The sequence below is a fragment of the Mugil cephalus genome, chromosome 14 (genome assembly GCF_022458985.1).
Source record: "Mugil cephalus isolate CIBA_MC_2020 chromosome 14, CIBA_Mcephalus_1.1, whole genome shotgun sequence".
Taxonomy (NCBI): Eukaryota; Metazoa; Chordata; class Actinopteri; order Mugiliformes; family Mugilidae; genus Mugil; species Mugil cephalus.
The window spans coordinates 22,790,919-22,813,349 of record NC_061783.1 but is presented as its reverse complement, the minus strand read 5'-3'; the positions used below and the strand labels follow the sequence as shown (position 1 = coordinate 22,813,349).

Sequence of the window (22,431 nt, the reverse complement as noted above, 5' to 3'; positions counted from 1 at the left end):
AGAGGCCAGATTTTCCTGCTGAGGTGTTTTTATTCTGGTTGTTAGTGAAACACTAGAGTCCATGTAAAGCTGATGGTGATTAACACGTGTTTACGACAGTGGGGCCTGATTATATTCATAAAACCTCACACAGCTCATTACCTGTGTTGGGTCTGATTGGTGGAGACCGGTTGTAATGTTTGGAAATAAACTATAGTTCAGGGCAGGACCCCCAACATGGCCGCCACAGCCCGTTTAGATGTTGTCAGAAATCCAAACCACGGCTCTGTCCCTCCTTTACCTCTTCCATGTTTTCCCTCCCGACCGCTGAAACTCTACTCTGCACTAATCGCTCGTACTCCTTCACCCTCCCTCCGTCACTGGGCCCTGCTCTTATTCCTTCCTTTCTCTCGCTCTCTCTGAAACACTACTCTGGACTAAATTTAGTACCGACGCGATCCAATATTCCTCATTACGCTTCCCACACCTCTCCCTCACCGTCGGTCCACCTTTCAATGGCTCATCGTGTTCCTCGTCGTATCTCCGGTGTCTCGCTCTCTTATACCTTCCTACAGCTGTCTCTCCGTCCCTCAAGGACATGTGGACAGGACGTGGGAAAGCCTTCCAGCTGAGGGTATTACTGAGCCTCTGGAAGGATTCAGTTCCTGCCTTGCTTATGGACACTTCCCCAAACGCAAGGGCTGGGTGTTGTTTTTCCATACTACTGCCAACGCATTTCAACGTATTAAAGCCCTGTAGGATTTTCTTTCTTCTCTAAATGCAGCCAGAGACACACAGGACACAACCGAACCATTTACAAAGACTACGATAAAGCTTAAATTATGCTATTATAAACTATTTAGTTTCTTAGCTACATATATTTTTCAAAATAAATGCATTTTTTTTTGTTTTGTTTTTTACTTTTACCTAAAAATGTGTTTTGTTGTTGCTTTCCTGCAGAGGTTTTGAAGCTCAGTGTGGTGCCTCCGGCCGCCGCCATCTTGGCCTCACTCTCAATTACAAAAAAGGGTCAAAGTGGTGAAGCATTGGTGGCGCTAAGCAATCAAGCAATCTATTAAATCACCCACATCCTAAATTATCTTTACAGTGAACAAATTGTAATTCATTCTGCATTGGTGTTATTTATGTGAAGCATTCACTCTCTTTTTTGCTAATTTTTGGTCTCCACCAACTCCTGAGGGGAATATTTGGTCCTTTAGCTGCAACAAATTCAGCTATGTTCACTAGTTAGTTGCTGTTTAGTTTGTTTTTGCTGCTGGAAGCTGCTGTGGATGAGAGAATGAATGAATGAACCCAAGGCTGTTGTGTGTTAGAGGCCGTCTACATATTGGGACTGTCTGACTACAGCTAACTCCTAGCTAATCACCTAGCTAACGGTCAAAGAGGCCGAGCATGGTGGAGCTTTAGTATTCACTCTTTTTTTTTTTTTTTTTGCTTATTTTTGATAATATATTATCGGGATATTTGGTCCTTTAGCTGCAACAAATTCAGCTTTGTTCACTAGCTAGTTGCTATTTTTACTTTTTGTGTGTTTTTTTGCTATTACCAGCTGCTGTTAGCGCTGTGGATGAGAGAATGAATGGATGTTGTGTGTTGTGCTGTTTCGGGTCGTCTACATATTGGCAGTGCTACTACAACTAACTCCTAGCTAATTAAAAAATTAGCCAAAATGTGTTAATTTTACGTCTCCACCAGCTGCTGTGGGGAAAGATTTGGCCCGATTTCAGCTGTGGCCTCTGTCTAGTTGGTATTTTTCTTTCTTTTTTGTGCTTGAGTGCACAACATGTAGGTTACAGTGAGTTTTTTTTTTTGTTGTTGTTGCTATAAACAGCTGCTGGAAGCGACATGGATGAGAGAGAGTGAACCAGTGTTAACTATAAATAAAGATGGATGAACCCCAGGCTCCCGGGCCACCGACATAGTGGAGGAGTCTGACCTCAACTGACCTAAAAAGCGAAGCATCAGTTCAGCCGTGGCGGACGGGGTTTGGCTGCTTTGTGATGTAAACATGTTTGTTTCTGCTGTAAGGTTGGAAATATTACGATGGAAGCTTATGGGGGTCGACCCACATTTGAAAAACAGCCTCGAGTGGACATTAGAGGAACTGCAGCTTTGTCACATTGGTTATAATCACACGACAGTATTTTTATTTTTTAAATTCATCTTAGGCAGGAATGGAAATGTAAAAGCACTAAATTAATGTTAACACTGAGATGAAATGATAGATATATGTCCAATAGAGTCCACACATATAAAATACGCATGAGTAGCTGAAACTCTGTCCATCCACCTATTAATCCATTAATATAAACATATGTCTGTCTTTGTCTTTCCTCTAGAGTTTGAGTCCTTTCTCTTTGATTTTTAATGATCCTCTTCACATTTACTGTCTTTACAGCAACTTCAAAACTAGATAGTTTGTTAGTTAGTGGTAATTAGAGTTGTTTTTTCTCCATTTGAGTTGTACTGAGCTGTTTTTATTTCCAGTACCCAAAATCATGACAAAGACACTCATAAATAGTATAAATCGTGATTTCTGTCCTTGTAATAAAATCTTGAAAACTACAATGATATATTAAATAATCAGACAGACAAATTAAAAAAACACTGTGACTGTGATTCTTAACCTCCTGAGACCCTGCGTCCTCATATGGGGACATTAAGTTTTAGGTTTTATTGCATCTTATTCTGCTTCATTTAAACCAATTGGCCAATGGACAGTTTTATATTTTGTCACACATTGGTGACTTCTTTATAATGTAAATAATGAAGTAAATCCAGTGTCCACATATGAGGACACTGTTTTCTTTCAAAAACTACTACTTCCTGTTCAAAGATGACGCTCGGTTTTTATATGTCTCAGGTCCTAATGATCCCAAATACCTTGGAGGAATTAAAAATGCTGTTTCCAAAATAAAAGCTCCGTTGTCAGGAGGTTAAGATTATAATCAAGCACTAACCAATGTTGAGAGACAACGCTGTAGTACGTCTAATGTCCACATGAGGCTGTTTCAAAAAGTGAGTCGACCCCATAGACTTCCACCAAACAGACAAACAGAAAATTAGTAAGTATGAGAAAAAAAGCAGATTTCCCCAATGAATCACGCTTCAGGATGAGAATAAGTGCAGATACTTATCTCAGTGAACCAAACATTCACACAGTTTGTTCTGTGAATCCAGTTTTCTCTACATTTGGAGAAACACTTAAGCACCAGAGACGTTTTTTTAAAGGAAGCCGTGATGCGTTTTTAATCTGATTAATGCCACTTTATGGGAGCCCTGTCATTGAGAGGCCCTCTGACGTGCACGGACTCACTGTGAGCGCATGCCTTTATAAGCTGCCATCTGAAGTCAAACCTAACACATATGAAGGTCTTCTAAAATAGAGGAGGGTTTAAGTCCACACATTCCCCACAGGACTGATAACTCCCACAGCCACGTGTCCCGTCTTTGTCCCAGGCTGCTGTCAGGAAACTCAAAAAAACCCTCTGTTTATAGTCCTGCTCCCACACAAGCATCACCACAGTCAGCGTATTCTTCAAAAGCAGAGTCGATGACTTTACATCCGCCGCCCTGGACGCAGCGCAGGACTAAGATTTCAGCAGCCATTAAACTCTATAGGTCAGTGTGATCACCAGCCCTCACATACCGGCCAATCGACACCACGCAGGCAGCTCCGCCGGATTAGCCCTTTGTCTTTCCAGCCTTTCATTACACCTTCACTCCGCCGTGATTCACCGATCACAACAAAGACGAGAGCTCCAGGGTTTAAACGCCAACGTCTCCACAAAGGCCGACTTCACCGAAGTAAAAGCTTTAACCAAAGTTTGACATAAAGTTTTTGTTATTTCGGACCGATTTGCATTTTTCTTTTTATTCTCCGTCAGTGGAAACATTTTCTATTCAGGACCCAGAACTAGGAAATTAACACTTTTTCACTTCCTGCCTCAAAAACTGTTACGTAGAGAAGAATGAAAACCACTCGTTTAACAAGTACAACTGTTCTTATAAAAAGAGTTTGAAGACATAACAACACAGAACAAATAATAATCCAAATAACTTCTGATTCAATTTAGATATATTGTAAATACATTTTGTTATAAGTAGTTTAACTGTTCTTGATTGATTTTTTATTATAGTTTTAATACGGTTATTTTTTATTATTATTATTATTATTGAGTTCTTGTCTGTATTTTATTGTGTTTTGTAAGGAAGAGTAGTTGTTACCTTTGGTAGTGACTAATGGGGATCATTGGTGTCAACTTAACCTTTTAAATTATTGAAATTATTACAATTAAAAAACAAGTGTCAGGTGCTTTATGTTTGTTTGTTGACAACCTAAATAGCTCTTTAAATAAAACCAAACCTCCCACATGTCCACCTAGAACTATGGAGGAGAAATATACAGATCCCCATAAAATAAAATCTCACTGACTGACCTTAAACTGGAAAGAGACGTGTTTAATGAGCTTTTATATCATTTCTAAGTACATATTCTTATCATCTATAAGTTACGGTGTGTAAAGCTATTAACACGAATAATATGTCGGGGTCGGTGTTAACCATTAAATTAGGAAAAGTCGTTAAATATGAAGAAAAACATGATGTTAATCGTGTATATTTAGAGATTAAACACTGAATTATGAGTAATTACGAGTTCAACTGACACAGAGAAACAATTACACAAACCAATCAACACGTTTTTGTTGTAAACAAATTCAACTTCCAAACCGAGAGACTCTTTCCCCCCTTTTTAAAGAGGTTGTGGAGCGAGAAAGTTTTGAGTTTCGTCTTCCAGTGTGAGAACATCTGGAACTCATAATAATAATAATAAAATAAAAAAAAAGAAAAGTCCAGATGTCCAGAGAAACGCTTCACGCTGCCTCGTCCCGACGCGAATGCCGGAGATTAGCACCGCTGCAAATGCACGATCGGGTTTCCAGTCTCTGGAACACACACACACTCACACACACACACACATGCATGCAGGACACAACACACCACAACACAAAAGCCGTCCTGCACAAAAAAAACAAGTAGTAGAAACACGCAGAAACATGCAGACGCTCGTCACACGACTTATTCAGACGTGAGTTCAGCCCCAAACAGGCTTTAAGGGAAAAGCAAACAGGTGGCAGGCGGAGAAGAAACCACTGTCATGGTGTGTGTGTGTGTGTGTGTGTGTGCGTTCGTGCCGAGGTACGTCTGAGCACCTGTTGCGTGACCATGTGTGCGACCGACCCCCCTCTTTTTTGTTACACCTAATCAGCTAATTGGCCTCACACATGAAAACGAGCGGATCAATCACAAACGAGCCGCCATCCAACGATACAGGTGCGTCATGCAGCAGAGAGACACCGGCGACACACACGACAACACAACGAGGGTAAAAAAAAAAAACACACAAATAAAGTGAGAACTTAAAACAAACAGGCGGCGGCGGGGAAGAGACGGAGAGAGAGAGAGGGGGACACCGACCAGGGTTTGCTTGTATCTCAGAGCCTTCCTTTCCGACGCATCTGCGGCCATTGACACACTGTCACTGACCCAAAAATAAACCCGGCCGCTCGCCGTCGGTCTCAGCATTACCGCTCAGGACGCGCAGGACGCGCAGGACGCGCAGCCAGGACGCTCTTTCACTCTGACACACAAACACAACGCGTTTGTGTGGTGGTGCTGCTGCTACCAGCCACGAGCCTGGGAAATACAGTCATTCATGAATGAAAGAAGTCATGAGAAAAGACTCAATACTTTTTTTAAGATTTAAAGAGTTGTGAGGTGATGGACCGGACTAACGAACTGTCCACTAATGAAAAGACTCGGTGCAGGTCCTGACTCGTCCCGACTCGTCCGTTAACGAATCTCTTTTTGTCTGGTGCAAAGACTCATTGTTGAGTCATAATATCTACATGACAAACACGGTATTAATCAGATGGCAGCCTGCCTGGACGTGTCTAAACATGCATGTGCTTCCTGGTGTTTAATAACCAGGATCAGAGAGAAGGTGAAGTAATGAATTAACTAACAGGGAGTCATCACCTGTGTCTCCATCACATCAGACAATAGGCGTCTGGTAAAGGTTTGTCTTTCTGTGATGGACTGTGACGATCTAGAACAAGTTAAGTGTTGATCAACTAATTGTCATGACTCAGGAGAGTGCGACGGTTCGTAGCTCTGCTCCTCAGACACTTCCAGGCGTTTCCAGGAGGACGAGAGGTGTAAAGGCTCCGAGGCCTCGAATGAGATGCATCCTCACCAGCTCCCTAGCCTCCCAGCTAATAGCAGCTCCTCCTAGCTTCCTAGCCTCCCAGCTAATAGTAGCTTCTCCTAGCTTCCTAGCCTCCCAGCTAATAGTAGCTCCTCCTAGCTTCCTAGCCTCTCAGCTAATAGCAGCTGTCCCTACCTTCCTGGCCTCCCAGCTAATTGTAGCTCCTCCTAGCTTCCTAGCCTCTGAGCTAATAGTATCTTCTCCTAGCTTCCTAGCCTCTGAGCTAATAGTAGCTCCTCCTAGCTTCCTAGCCTCTCAGCTAATAGCAGCTGTCCCTACCTTCCTGGCCTCCCAGCTAATTGTAGCTCCTCCTAGCTTCCTAGCCTCTGAGCTAATAGTATCTTCTCCTAGCTTCCTAGCCTCTGAGCTAATAGTAGCTCCTCCTAGCTTCGTAGCCTCTCAGCTAATAGCAGCTGTCCCTACCTTCCAGGCCTCCCAGCTAATTGTAGCTCCTCCTAGCTTCCTAGCCTCTGAGCTAATAGTATCTTCTCCTAGCTTCCTAGCCTCTGAGCTAATAGTAGCTCCTCCTAGCTTCGTAGCCTCTCAGCTAATAGCAGCTGTCCCTACCTTCCTGGCCTCCAGCTAATAGTAGCTCCTCCTAGCTTCCTAGCCTCTGAGCTAATAGTATCTTCTCCTAGCTTCCTAGCCTCTGAGCTAATAGTAGCTCCTCCTAGCTTCGTAGCCTCTCAGCTAATAGCAGCTGTCCCTACCTTCCTGGCCTCCCAGCTAATTGTAGCTCCTCCTAGCTTCCTAGCCTCTGAGCTAATAGTATCTTCTCCTAGCTTCCTAGCCTCTGAGCTAATAGTAGCTCCTCCTAGCTTCGTAGCCTCTCAGCTAATAGCAGCTGTCCCTACCTTCCTGGCCTCCCAGCTAATTGTAGCTCCTCCTAGCTTCCTAGCCTCTGAGCTAATAGTATCTTCTCCTAGCTTCCTAGCCTCTGAGCTAATAGTAGCTCCTCCTAGCTTCGTAGCCTCCCAGTTAATAGCAGCTGTCCCTATCTTCTGAGTCTCCCAGCTAATAGTAGCTCCTCCTAGCTTCCTAGCCCCTCAGCTAACAGTAGTTCCTCCTAGCTTCGTAGCCTCCCAGCTAATAGCAGCTGTCCCTATCTTCCTAGCCTCCCAGCTAATAGTAGCTCCTCCTAGCTTCCTAGCCTCTCAGCTAATAGTAGCTCCTCCTAGCTTCCTAGCCTCTCAGCTAATAGCAGCTGTCCCTACCTTCCTGGCCTCCCAGCTAATAGCAGCTGCCCCTACCTTCCCAGCCTCTGAGCTAATTGTAGCTCCTCCTAGCTTCCTAGCCTCGGAGCTAATTGTAGCTCGTTCTAGCTTCTTAGGGCCCCAGCGAATAGCAGCTGTCCCTATCTTCCTAGCTTCCCAGCTAATACTAGCTCCTCCTAGCTTCCTAGCCTCTCAGCTAATAGCAGCTGCCCCTATTGTCCTAGCCTCCCAGCTAATAGCAGCTGTCCCTATCGTCCTAGCCTCCCAGCTAATACTAGCTCCTCCTAGCTTCCTAGCCTCTCAGCTAACAACAGCTCCTCCTAGCTTCCTAGCCTCTGAACTAATACTAGCTCCTTCTAGCTTCTTAGGGCCCCAGCTAATAGCAGCTGTCCCAATGTTTCTAGCCTCACAGTTAATAGTAACTCTCCCTATCTTCCTAGCCTCCCAGCTAATAGTAGCTGTCCCTATCTTTCTAGCCTGTAGCTTGTTCTAGCTTCCCAGCCTCCAAAGTACTAGCAGCTCTTCTTAGATTCCTAGCCTCCCAGTTAATACCAGTTGCTTCGAGCTTCGTAGCCTCCCAGCTATTAGTTGCACTTCATATCCCGCCAGTTAATAGCAGTTCTTCCTAGTTTCCTACATGCTCAGCTAACAGTAGCTCTTCCTAGCTCAACAGCAAATCACAGCTAACTCCTTAGCTTCCTTTTAAAATAACACTTAATCGAATCCAAACATCGAATAGCGCGCTACTATTAAACAAATAAAGCTTTTTAAAATGTGGCACACAGAGAGCTTAAGGTTTGTCCCGTCATCTTTGTTTTACCCTGATAGATGTGAGGAGGCCGAAACTGAAAACAAAAGGAGTTTACATAACAACACGGCGAAAGGCCCGTTTTTACTGCTGCTTCCAAACAGAACTGTTTTCTTAAAGGGCAACTGAACAAAGGAGGTAAAAGAGTGAAATCTGTGATGGATGAGAAGCGTTGATCACGACGACGTCTCAGTTTCCTGATTGATTGTGGTGAAACCCGACCAAAGTCTGCGGGTGTGTCTTCACACCTGCTTGCTTTTGAAAAGAATAAGGGTGGAGGTGAAGCAACGGGTGACAAGCCATGATTATTCAGCACTGTGGCCACACACAACACACAACAGACACGCAACACACAGCCCAGTGTCAGCAGTCACACCTTTCAACTCAAATACCAGTGATTAGATGGAGTCTACTTCCCTGTTATGTTCCCAGCATGAACACGGATCTGGACAAATGTTCCCGCACAGCTGAGACTAAATTATAAAGGTTATCTAAGAAAAGAAATCACGTCTGTGAGCGCTGGTTATAGGTTATAGGCCAATCAGCCATAACATTAGGACCAGGTGAACCTGACGTGTGAACATTTCGTCCTCGAAGTTGACGTTGAAAACAGGAAAAATGGTGGAAGTGGAAGGATTTGAGCAACTAGGTGGATGTGGTTGGTCTTCAGTCGTCCCAGGACGGAGGAAGAACCAGAGACGTGGTCATGGACCAAGGCCAAGATCAAAGCTCCTACAATGGACACATCAGACCTGGATGACGGAGACATGGAGGAAGGTGGTTCAGGCCTGATGTTGCGTTTAATCTTCACAATATGATTTAACAATGTCTTAAAATAGCTGAGTTTAATTTCTACATCCATCTTATTCACGTCAGTGTTATTCCTTCCATATCATTGAACCTATATAACCGTATATTTACTTGTAATTTTATTTCTTGTAGACTTGTATAAGTGCAAATCTTGTATTTTTTTATGTTACTTATTTAATTGTATTATTTATTTATTCATTAGATTAATTTATATATATATATTATTTGTATATTCATATATATATGCAAATATGTGTATATTTAATTTTATTATGTGTTTAATTGTTTTTATATATTTATTTCTTCTTCATTTTTACATATTTGTTTGCTTATACTATTATATATTTTATTTATTTTATTTTACTTTTTTATTTTCTCCTGCCTTACAACTATTCTTCTTCTTTTTATTAACAGTTTTTAAGTGTTCATTAGATTTATTTTTATTTATTTATTTCTTGTAGATTTATATGCAAATCTTGTATTATGTCATGTTATTTTATTGTTTCTTGTTTTATTCATTTAATAATTCTGTTATGTTATTGACTTAATTTTATTATGTATTTAATTATTTTTATTTTTAATGTATTTATTTCTTCTACATTTTTACATATGCAAATCTATTATACAAGAAATTTATTATACTATTCCATTTTATATATTTAAATATTTGATTTAATTTATTATGTTATTTATTTATTTATTTATTTATTTTATGAGCAGCTGACCTACTATGACCAAGCAATTTTCCTCGAGGATCAATTAATCAAGCGTGAGTTCAAAGTTAGTTCAAGTGCACAAATAAAGCTGTTTAAATAAAAAATATATCCACACACACACACACACACACACACACACAATTACTACATGCAACACAACGCAGTGCAAATACTGACTGCACGCTGTGTGCAGCTGATAAGGACGACAGGGGAAAGGTGTTTGTGGAGGTGGGTGTGGCCAAGCTGAGCGAGGGAGAGCGACAGGTGAGACAGGTGAGGAAAGGCAGAGACGGTCAAACAGACACAAGGATTCAAACATCACTCGTCTCTGTGAAGTGTCTGGACATGGACATGACTGCAAACTGAAGAGCAACGAGTAAAACATGAACCCTGAGGCGGAGACGGACACGAGAATAAATGCTGTGGATACGAGGAACGAGCCGAGTCTGACACCTGAACAGCCCCCGAGAGTCGACGCAGGTAAATTAAAAATCCTGAGGCCGTGTGAGGGAAACTTAACTCGCTGCCACGTGTTTGTGACGTTTTCTTTGCTCAGAAACTTTAAGAAGAGCACGAGGAAACGGTTTAAATTAAATGATTTAAGCGTTTAAACAGATTTGTGTGCACGGTGACACGACACAGTGCGTTGTTGTTGTCGTTCATGTGGTTGATGAGAACAATGCAGACAAACTGGTTCAGTGACATCAACTCATCCCGTAGCACAAGAGACGGCGTCTGCACATGTGTCATCACAGCTCAGTGACTTTATGTGGTGGAGTTTACTCTGTAATTATAATAACTATTATAATAATGATCATATATAATAATAAGATGATGACACTGAGCTATCGCCACATGAAACTAAGCCACAAACAAACCTACAATGTTAATAATGATAGAAAACAACAACAATCTGATCCTTAGTTAAGTGGATTAGTAACATACACAGACACCTGTTGTAATTAATCCCAGAAAGTTAAAGTGTTAAGTTTATTCTTAATGTCTTTTCTTTTTCAATAAATCTCGTCTTTGAAGAACCAACTGAACACATCGTACGTTCCGTCTTCAACAACAGGAAAATCACACAAAGTTAATGTGTTAATTTAAAGTTAATACGCGCTGCTCTTCAGGCTAAGTTTGGCATCAGATGATAATATGATAATAAGCATTAAAATATTTGATATTTCTTCACGTTTGCGTCACTAATTCTCGACAAATGTCTTAATCTGTGTCACGTTTGTTCTTTAAAGTTATTTCACTGTAACAGACATTTCGTTGTAAACAAATTCAACTCCACGTTTCTCAGGTGATTTTTTTGTGACTATTATTATTCTACTGTCCCTCGCCACATTAGGCCCCGCCCCCAAATGATCTGATTGGCGACGAATATAATCAGTTTCCAACAGAGATAATATTAATAATAATAATGATGAATTTGATAGCACAGGTTAAAATATGCCGATCAATTAGACTATTTTTATTGTTTACATGAGGTTAATGACGTCTTTCCAGTGTTTATTCATCTTATCAACATGTGGCGAGTGAATATGTTTGTTTCATGCAATTATTGAACAGAATGACAATTTCTGTCCAGAATATTCTCCAGAATAAGTCACCACCCATTATTTTCAGACTCTGACTATGATTCATTGAATAGTTTGTGCTATGAAGTTACATCCTACATAATTAAAGTCTGTCTGCAAAAACTGAATCATGAGTTTATCGTCACATCCCTAAAGTTTCTCATCTCGTCTCTGTCGTCATTCTTTTTCAAATCCAATCATCTCTCAGGCTTCACGTCGCTCTCTCTCCAAACTCTCCAGAGGTTTTTACGGATCAATATCGGATCTTTCAAATGAATTAGGAATCAGAGAATCTAATTTTAAAGGCTGTGCACGTTTAAAAACCACGTGAAGTGACTCAGCAGCTCATTAGTCGCCGCCGACATTTGTTAAACAAATGAACGAACAGGAGGACGACAGTGGATGTGACTCCGCCTCCATGAACATGGTTTATGGTTTATGGTTTATGGTTTATGGGTGTCCTCCGTTTGAAACCTGATTTAAATACGTATTTGATAACGTCCAAAAAAACGTGGAGAGAAATGTGCTGTGCAGATGTTTGCATATGCACAGAAACAGGAACCTTTACGTATAACTTCCCCTCTAACGTAACGTCTCTCCCTGATATAACTGCACATGCACGCGTGAAAGTGTTTCAGGGAAACTTTAAGACAGAATCTGTTGGTGCGATCTGAGAAGGTTAATGAGCTGCTGAATGCCAGGTCGTCCTTTTTATTATCCATGTAACTGATACACGCTGGAAAACAAGTCACTCCTTTTCATATCTGCCGTGCGAGTCCCGATACAAACGGATGATATTTGTTAAGCTGCTGCAGGTAAAATGAAGCGGGAGCAGGTGAATACTGAGTCTGAATCTGGCCCTTAAACTTAAAGAGGAGGCAGATGCTGCGTGAGGATCTGAGCTGAGAGGATTTGAGGGTTTTGCTGCTGAGTGGAGGAAATGTTATCTGATAGTCATGTTGATCCGTGTGTGCGTCTCTCTTCCTCTCCAGCATGACATCCAACTCCACCAACGATGACCTGTGTGCGGCCAACGACACGCTGTGTAGTAAGAACACAAACACACAACTCTTCCTTCCTCCTACCAATCATCTTCCCTCTACGTGTCTTCATTCAGTCACTCCAACTCTTATTAATCCTCATCTAACTTTTCACTTCTCTTTATAACTGCGGATTCTCATCACAGCAGTGGGTCCCGACCTTTTTTTATGGGGTCGTGATCCCATTCTCATGTCAGAGTTAGTTTGAGAAGCGACGATTAGAGACTAAATGTACAGAGAAGTGAACCTGTATCTCATTTTACTAATTATGAAGAAAGAGCTGCTGCAGCGTCTTAAACCGGACACAGTGAAGAAATGAAAGAATGAAAGTGCTTCTGTTTCAGTTTTAGTTTGTCTTTAAACTCATTACGTTTAACCGTCATCACACCTGGTTTTAAACTGTTATGTTGTTTCCATTAAGGGACAAAAGAGTCCTCTTCAAAAACACCCTAAAAAAAGCTTATAGTGACATTTATTTCTACTTTTTTATAGAAATCTTTTGATCCACTTCAGGGCTAATCATAAATATCAGAAGTGTGATTGTTTCTTTACTTTTAACCCTTTATATGCCAGCGTTTCTGATGGTATCACAATAAAAAAATAAAAAAAGAAACTTCTTGAGGGGATTATTAGAGCCTTGGACTCAGTAGCAACACTGATTTTGATGAGTTTTTATTATTATTATTTATTTTATGCCCAATTTACAAAAAGTGTTACATTGTTACCATTAAGGGGTAAAAGTGTCCTCTTCAAAAAGTTTGATTATTTTCTGACTTTTAACCCTTTATGTGCCAGTGTTTGTCATGGCTTTGAAATTTTTTCAAAAAAAACTCAAAAATTTGAATATTTTCATATTCAGACTCATTCTCTCCGTCTTAAATAAAGATAAAAGATGAAGCTGAAAAACCCTCAGTTACACATGTTCACTCTTCAACCATAAAATGTAGAATCATTTATATTTACTTAACTAACTGCAGGACCCTTTCCCTTCTGGAGCATATTACAATGTTTTTTATGTTTCCTCAGTGGCTTTTAAAATTAGCCAGAATGTGCACGGTTTCCACACAGATAAGCCATAACATTATGACTGGTTCTTGTAAGTTGAGAGATGCTCAGTTGGTTTAAGATCTGGGGAACGTTTGGAGGCCGAGTCGGCACCTTGACCTCGTACTTGTAGTTCATCGGTTTACGGAGCCAAAACTAAATCTGCACGTCGACAAAGTCTCTCAAATCCTTCCACTTTCTGCCTAATGTGTGTGTTTCACCTGCCAGTGGTCATAATGTTATGGATGATGGGTGCAATTAGCTCGTTAAACTCAAGTCAGATCTGGAGCTTTAACTGCGTCACTGGTTGGAATGAAACTGGAACAAGATCCATAAGTGATAAGTTCAGCTGTGAGGGTTTTTTTTGTTTTTGGAGGAAGAATAAACTAGAGATCGACCGATTTTTCTTTAATGAGAACAACTGGAAACGATTTACGTGTCTCTAAAACGTCGTGGCCACACCTGAGAATGTGCTACAACCAGAACCAGAAGCTTCACATTCCAGCCCGTGTCTTTCTAACAGGAGTGTGTGTCATGATGGATTCATGGTTAAAAATAACATGTACACGTCTTTACTGTACTTATAAGAGACTAAGAGTCAGATACGGATCCAACAGAAGCTTTAACTGACAAAAAATAGATAATAATAATAATAATAATAATATAATATAATATCTACGCCTCTGCCAGAACATCGACATCTTCTAACCAGCTGCTACTAAACAACGAGGCTAAAAACCAAACAAACGAACAAAAGTCACATCTCTTCTCCCTTTAGTTTAAGTGGACATCTGGCAATATTTTAATTAAATTTAATTTAATTCTATTTTATTGCACTGTGTTGATGTGTTTTAGCATTTTATTTAGTGTAATTGTGGCATCGTATGGGTTAATTTTGCTTTTTAATCCGTACAGAACTTGTTGTTTTAGATTTGCTCTATAAATAAAGTTTTTTTTATATTTTTTTTGCATATACCATGAACCTGAGTGACTCAGTGAATCCAGTCACAGGGTTTGTAAAGCGAAGGGAAATAGAATAGAAAGACACGCACTCAAGGAATCACAACTATCTGCATGACACACAATACACACACACACACACACACACACACACACACACACACACACACACACACACACACACGAGTCTTTCTACATCATGAAAACCAGTCTCACCGTCAAACCGCAGCCTGATAAACAACACGGCATCAGACTCGTGATCAGATAAGGACAGAAAGTCGATATTCGACCGCGTGACAATGACAAGACAGAAAATCAAACAGGTTCCACGTCCTTTTAGGTTTTTCAATACTTTTGGTTATTAATTAATTAGTAATTAAAAGTAATAAAAGACTTTTAATTGAGCTAAAACAAATAAGAAGCTAAATTAGTAAATTTACGTTTTGTTTCTGTAGGTGAAGGAAAAATATTCATGTGATAGTTTAAGACTTTATTTACTCCAGGTCTTTATTTATCTTTTAGTTTTTATTTAGTGTTTGTCTGAATCTGGAGAAAGCACCACGTTTATTTAGTGTCGGACATAATGATTCACAGCTGGACTCAGCTTCGTCCTGTCAAACACTGAGAGGGAAGTTTATTTTCTTTAGCGGATTAAACTGGATTAAAATTAAACCTGAAAGGAAAATACTTAAGTTTTTAAATGATGCTAAAAGTTAAGTACTTTTTTGTTTTTAGACTTAAAATAACAGGTGTTTTTTTTTCTAATTCCTCGTTTCAAAAGCAAACTTTAAATCACTTGCTCACGTTTTAAAATTAATGAATAGAAGAACATAAGTTGTGGGTTTTGTGTGCGGCCTATAAACACAACAAAGGCTTGAAAAGGTGCACGTAGACTAAAGAAAGACCTTTGTTGTGTGTCCAGAATGAACCGTGTGAGGGTGTGACTCAACGTATCGACGCTGGTGGAAATTCAGAATGTAAATAAGGGACGTTCCTGCCACCAGGAAGTGGAAGTTTTTTTAATAGTCAGCATGTTAACAAAACACACACCGAAACCAAACCTGCTCGACAAGCTGCCACAGACACTCACAACCGTGTGAACGTCACATGTGAAACGCATCAATGCTCCTTTAACTCGACGTTCACCCGTTCAACTCGTGTATCTCAATAAAAGTCGTTCTAAAGACTTTCATTCAAGATAACTTTATTGATCCCCACATGGAAACAGTTTTGTCCAAGAGATAAGAAATAACTTAGATGAACCAGACACAGACATAAGAATTAAAGTAAAATAATCTTACAAATAGAATAAGAACAGGATTGAGGCAGTAAAGAATTACAAAAAATGAACAGTCTAATTTATTTACCATATATCTTAATTAGTTCGACCTTTAAATGCAGAGGATCTTTCTTATGGAAAATGTCACTCTCCAGCTAAGATTTGTAGCTTTTTAATCATCTATTAACATTAACTACATATTGCATTTAATATTGTTTTATATGTAACTAATTTTAATTTTATTTATGTTGTTTTTATTCTTATTTGTAGTTTCATTTGTAGATACATTTTGTTTTAGGTATTTCCTGAGTTTTTCTTTTCTTCCAGCTCTCCTGCACAACAACAACTAACCATTTTCACACCTTCAATAATCAAATCAAACGTCCGTGTGTCTCTCAGTTGTACGTGAGTATGAGCAGGCGGTGATCATCGTGCCCACGCTGCTCCTCCTGGCCTTCGTCGTCACTTTGCTGCCCATGTGTGTGCTGAGGTACTGCGCCGAACGGAGGCGAAGAAAAGCCGCGCAACGTTACCAGGGCACATCGCACCGACACACAAACGGGCACAGCCACGAACACAACCAGAGGCACAACCATGAGAACGGCCACAGACACACACACGAACACAACCAGAGGCACAGCCACAGGCACAACCTGCAGGGCATCGACGGTGAGTGGACACACATTCATCTCCTCCGTCATTTTATAGTTATTCTCTGAAAAGTAGTCGATACTGAAACATCGATACCAGGTGTTTATGCTCTCAAATCAAAATATTGATACTTTTTCGATACTTCAGTCTGTTGTTGCATCATAAATAAATAATAAATACGCTACTTATTTACACAAAGTATCTGTATCGCTGATATCAGCCTGAATTTTACTCAGTATCGGATCGGAAAGGAAAAAAAAAGGTGTTTCATGTGTTTCCACGTCTGTCTTTTCTTTTTCCCGACTCAACAGCGCCCCCTGGGATCGACCCCCTGGCGCACGAGGAGCTGCCCATGACGGTTCAGCAGGCGCGGCCCAACATGAGGCCGACGCCGGCCGCGCAGACGCAACACGGAGGCTTCAGCCAAGTGGCTGCGCTGACGCCGTCTTTCTTCGTGCCGCAGAACAACACGGTCGGCCTGTACAGAGCCCGCATGGACAACAAGGACGTCATCCTCAGGGTGCTGAAAGGTACAAAAACCGAGCCGAAAGCCAAACAAACAAAGAGCTGGTAGCTGCAACTTTCTCCTTGTAATAAGAAACTGGAAAATATGACGAGTGGGTTGAGGGGAGCGGCCTCTGTGGATCATCTCACAGTGGTCATAATGTTGTGGCTGAATGGTGTATATAATAAACCTCCCCAGTTCAGAGGAGATTCCCTCTATAGATAAGAAGCCTTTATTGTAATAAAAGTGTTAAACTTTATTCTCATATTCTCAAACTTACCTTCCAGAATCAGCGAACAGTGAAGAGAAACAGCACTTTTTGGGTTTCGCCTCCTTCGTGTCGGAGCTCGGGCCTCATCCCTTCATACCGACGCTGCTCGGGGCCGTTTCTCTGCAGCCGCCGTTGATCATGGTGGTGGAAGAGCTGCACCACAGAGACCTGCTGGGGTTCCTGTGGAGATGCAGACAGGTACAGGCATCTGTTACTCATCGGTAGTGATTCACATCACATTAGAAATCAGTCTATTTCAGCCCCGTGCAAAGTCTGGATGTTGACAAAATAAACAGGGAAATAACAAATGGAACATCCATCAGCTTCAATCTGATCTACATCTAAGAAACCTCAGACTGAATTTAAAGCTCTGATGAAAACAGTGCAATAATATCTGAACCTGATGTGCAATATTTATTATTTCCTATTATCACTGTGCAATGACTGTAATTATATGTTCTCTCTGGTCTCAACTGCAGAGTTCACATGTGAAAATATTAGTTTAAGTCTTTTCTTTTTTAAGTTTATTTAACTTTTTTAAGGATATCTATTTTATCTATTTATTTTAACTAAGTATGTTCTTATGTAACTACTTTATTTGTTTCTATCTTTTAATCCCTTAATCTCCGTTGTAAAAGAGACCTCAATGAGACTAACCTGGTTAAATAAAGGCTAAATAATAGTAAAATACAGTTTGTGTATTGCAGGTACAGCTGAAATTAATTAAATTAAATTAAATTAATATTTATCATGGAGTCCTGCAAAGTGTAGACTCTGTAGTTAGAGCTCTTGGCCTCTGGGGGGCAGTAGAGTTAGACATATAAATGGTTCAGTGACTGTATAAATGCAGAGACACATAAAATAAAGGGCAGGCATGGACGTCTAAATTTAACAGCTACAAAAAATGATTTATATATTTTCTCTTTTCTTCACTGAAGGACAACGTGAGTTCAGAGAATCCGTGTGACATGACTGAGAAGAGGATCTTCACCATGGCCGGACAAGTGGCCTCAGCTCTGGTTAGTTAGCAACTAAAAACTAATTATAAACATCATACACTGTTTAATTATTGTCCACCTGTGAGTTATGGCTCAACCAAAGTGAAGTGGTTGCATCCCTGTTATAACAGGAGTACCTGCACGCTCAGAGGTGCATCCATGGCAACGTGGGAGCCCGCAGCGTTTTGGTCGGGGCGGACATGACGGCGAAGCTGTGGGGACTGGGTCCGTCCTATCGCAGGAGGACGCAGGCCGGGTCACCGGGGGAAGTGGACGACATGGAGCTGAGGAAGTGGCAGGCACCTGAAATGCTGGCGGGGAGACCCATCAGCCAGAGGAGCGACATGTGAGTGTCCAAGTCTAAAATAAAAACACAATTATCAACACAAATTCATATAAAACGAGTTGGGAGCTGGGTACTGCAAATTGCAATATATTCGTAATAGATACCAAGTCCAGAGTCTCTTAAAAAATATATGTATATTAGAAAAATTATGCATTTTTACACTTTGCACACTAAATAATTCCCTTTAACTGTTTAAATGCCTTAATCTCATTGTTTGACAGATGGTCTTTTGGTATCCTGCTCTATGAAATGGTCACATTAGGTGAGTATTTCACAAATTTGCTGACATGCCTCCAAGAAAAGTTGGAATTTTAGTTACAACGTCATAGCAAAGGCTGAATATGAAACCGTTTTAGAGCCGACTCCGTATGATTTTCCATGATGTTCTTCCAGGTGACCCACCGTTCGCTCAGCTCATGGCGACTGAACTCTTGCAGTATCTCCAAAGAGGAAAATACCTCAAACGGCCGGTGACCTGCTCCAACTCACTGTAAGAACAGGAAACAGTTTATAAAAGTGTTTTATTAGCATGTTTCATTAGCATTTATTTAAAAAATGAGTTTTGCACAAACAAAGAGTGAAAAAAATGGTTTAATGTTTTCAGTTTCACTATTTTCTTTTTAGTTTTATCTTCTTCCTAAAACACATCTGTTGACTAAACATTAAACTACCATTAACAGGAAACTACTGGACAGACCCAGTAACAAGGAAATTAGCTTAATTTAGCTAGACTAGCTAAAAGGGCTAAATGTGAGTTTTTTGCTGTTACTTATCCAGAGAAATATACAAATTATTCCACTTCAAATTAAACACTATTCAAACATATTTGTTTCCCCAAAACAAGGTTTTCAACATTTAATAAGCTAATATTCATGCTAGATTCATAGTTAACAATTAGCTTAATTTAAGCTAGTACCTATAGCTTTAAATAGCCTATAGGCAGCACCATAAACTGGAATAAAAGTATTTTATACAATAAATAAATAAATAAATAAATAAATAAATAAAACAAAAAACTCCGGTAGACATATCATTAATCAGCATTTACAGCAAAGCACTATGTGTCCAACGACAGAAAATTAGCTTTAACTTGGCTAAACGCTAGCTCGGCTAACTAGCTGAAGTAGCTAACACAAAACAGGTTTGACGCTATTACTTTAACTTGAAGAACATACAAATAATAAAAATAAATAAATAAATCAAGCTTCATTATATTTATATTTATATTTATCATAACGGTACCATCCGAACGAGAAGGTCCGGGTTCGGGTCCGGCTCGGTTCTCCCCGTGTCTGCTCCGTGTCCTCCGGTTTCCTCCAAATACTCGTTAGGTTACTTGGTGACTCCCATAAATAAAACAAATTTTAAAAATCCCCATAAAAATACTTTAATAAAGTATGTATTCCTGTTGTTTGTACATTTGAAATACATATTTCAATTTCTTCCTACGAAAGAAAAATAATGTGCATTTATGAAAACAGAAATTAGCTTAACTTCGCAAGTAGCTAGCTAATCTAACTAGCGAATTAGCTAAATCTGAAAGTTGTTTTTAGCCACAGAAGCATAAAAACCATGTTTTCTCTAAATTAGAGATTAATAGTAGGCAATTTTATGCTAGTTCTAATAGCCTTTGACAACAAATTTTCATTTACTTAAATGGGACTTTGTGTTATACCTCATAATTAACATTTATGCTAGATATTAACAGTAGATGAAATTATTGTAGTTCCAGTAGCTTTTTCATTTACAGTATTAGTGTCATTAACTGTCACAGTTTCTTGTCGATATATTTCGTATTTCGAATATATCTCTCCTAAAAGCACCTTTAGTACCTGATCATTTAATCAGCATTTATAGCAAAGCACTATGCACCCAATGACACAAACAGTAGCTTTAAATATGTTCATTCACTTATTTTAATAATTCTGTAAATATATATATAGTAGATTGTGTTTTTCCTGTGGTATGGTGTTGAGAGCCTGTACATTGCTGCTGCAACTGTGAAATTTCCCAGTTTGGGATTAATGAAGCATCTGTCTATCTAATCGCTAGCTCAGCTAACTAGCTGAAGTAGCTAAATCAGACTTTTAGTTGCTTTTAGAGGCAGAAACATACAAATGTTCATCCACTTCACACCATATTTTGTCAAATAAATGTATTTTTTATACTTCATACACTAAAGTTTACACTAAATTAGAGATTAGCAAAAATTATACTATTTCCAACAGTCTTTTCGTTTACAGTATCAGTGCCATTAACTGTTTAATTGTTTCAGTTCTCTTTTCTCTTGTTGACAAGCGGTATTTAGAATATATTTTCCTCCCAAAAACACTTGTAAACTTATCATTTAGTCAACATTTACAGCAAAGCTATACGCCCAGCGACACAAAAATTTGCTTAACTTAGCTAATCACTACCTGGGCGAACTATCAGAAATGGATATAGTAGGCAACTTTATTCTACATCCAATAGCTTTTACGTTTACAGTAATAGTGTCATTAACTGTAACAGTTTCTTCTTGGAATACAGCATTTAGAATATATTCTTCCTCCTACAAACACTTAGCTTAAAATAGTCTAATCGCTAGCTCGACTAACAAGCTGAAATATCCAACACAAAACTGGTTTGCTGCTATTACTTTACCTTAAAGAACATACAAATAATAGAAAAATTAATACAATTAAAGCAGAATTTTGCCAAATAAATTAGATTTTGAGCTAGTCCAAGTAGCCTTCCACAACATTTCTCACTTCTACCTGCTAATGGCAACTCTCTAAACTCAGGATAAATGTTTAAATTTAATATATTTGTGTTGTTTGTTGTTTCTCCTCTTTAGGTACTCTATTATCAGGTCGTGCACCAACTGGAACCCTCAACAACGTGTCTCCATGTCGGAGCTGATCAGGAAGCTTCAGGCGGGAGAACGTTCAGCCAACGGGACGACGGTTCTCAGAGTAACTGAACCGCTCGTCTTTGAGAAATACCTGCGGGAGGCGGGTTATGGAGAGGCCTACAACTACGCTGTGCTCTGATTGGCCGAGAAGGCCGCTCATAGACACTATATTAATTAAATAAATAAATAAAACAGATGGGGACTACCGCAAGAACGAAGAAAATCTGAAAGACGGACATCACAATAAATTATGTTTTTTTATTATAAATCATTTTGATTTTGTACCTTAAAAGGCATTAAAATGCACTTTGTGTTTCTAAGTAATATATTACTTGTAAATATATATATATATATAAATATATGTCACTGTGCTAAACTGTGAATAAATATGCAAATGAAAATCAAAATCTTTACATGTTTTCTAAACGTTTTAATTAAGTCTGGGCCTCATTGATTTCCATGTATGTTTGACAAACCGTACACAGATACATATGTTTGATCAAGCTAATCCAACATCTGATGACACGATGATGACATAATTAATGAAGCAGGAATTCATGCAGACAGCAACTTGAAAACGGCCACTTCTATTGAAAGATTTAAAGCTCCAGCTACAGCAAATACAAATCATCATATCATATCAAATTGTGAATGTTAAAGTTACAGTACGGGCTCCACGCATGAGGTGAAATAACACAAATTAAGCAACAATTATGGACGTGGAAGCATCCAGGAAAAGTTTCTGAAGATGCAGATTAAAAAAAAAAAAAGAAATTTGTAAGGTACCATTGGAGTGGTTTGTACCCACTGGATAACAGTAGACACACATCATACATGTGTCAATAGTGTTTGTGTAATTACTCTGCCGGCCAGAAGGGGGAGACATGTGTTCAGCGATGCAGCTTTAAAATTGAGCTCATGATTTAATCTCAGTTATTAAACAAGAGTAAATCTAATTTAAAACATAACAAGTAACTAAATCACACTAACTTAAAAAACTATAGCTACTGAACTAAGTTTTAGTGGTAACTTTTTTTTCTGTCCC

The 22,431-nt window shown here is 39.5% G+C and overlaps 2 protein-coding genes across 2 annotated transcripts in view; one reads left to right on the top strand and one right to left on the bottom strand.

The window, feature by feature from the left end:
- Positions 1–5,566, bottom strand: part of LOC125020474 (chloride channel protein 1-like) — a 40,239-nt gene extending 34,673 nt beyond the window's left edge. Inside the window, exon 1 of the mRNA XM_047605824.1 lies at positions 5,479–5,566. Within this exon, the coding sequence (XP_047461780.1) occupies positions 5,479–5,529 (51 nt within the window). The 5' untranslated portion in view covers positions 5,530–5,566. The remainder of the gene's footprint in view (positions 1–5,478) is intronic.
- Positions 5,567–10,069: 4,503 nt separating this feature from the next.
- Positions 10,070–21,797, top strand: styk1a (serine/threonine/tyrosine kinase 1a). Its single transcript, XM_047605837.1, has 10 exons — positions 10,070–10,296; positions 12,392–12,447; positions 16,122–16,391; positions 16,685–16,903; positions 17,166–17,347; positions 18,088–18,168; positions 18,279–18,493; positions 18,715–18,755; positions 18,887–18,983; positions 21,330–21,797. Exons 2-10 carry the CDS (start codon positions 12,393–12,395, stop codon positions 21,523–21,525), a joined length of 1,356 nt encoding a protein of 451 aa, XP_047461793.1. The 5' UTR covers positions 10,070–10,296; position 12,392; the 3' UTR covers positions 21,526–21,797.
- Positions 21,798–22,431: the final 634 nt, after the last annotated feature.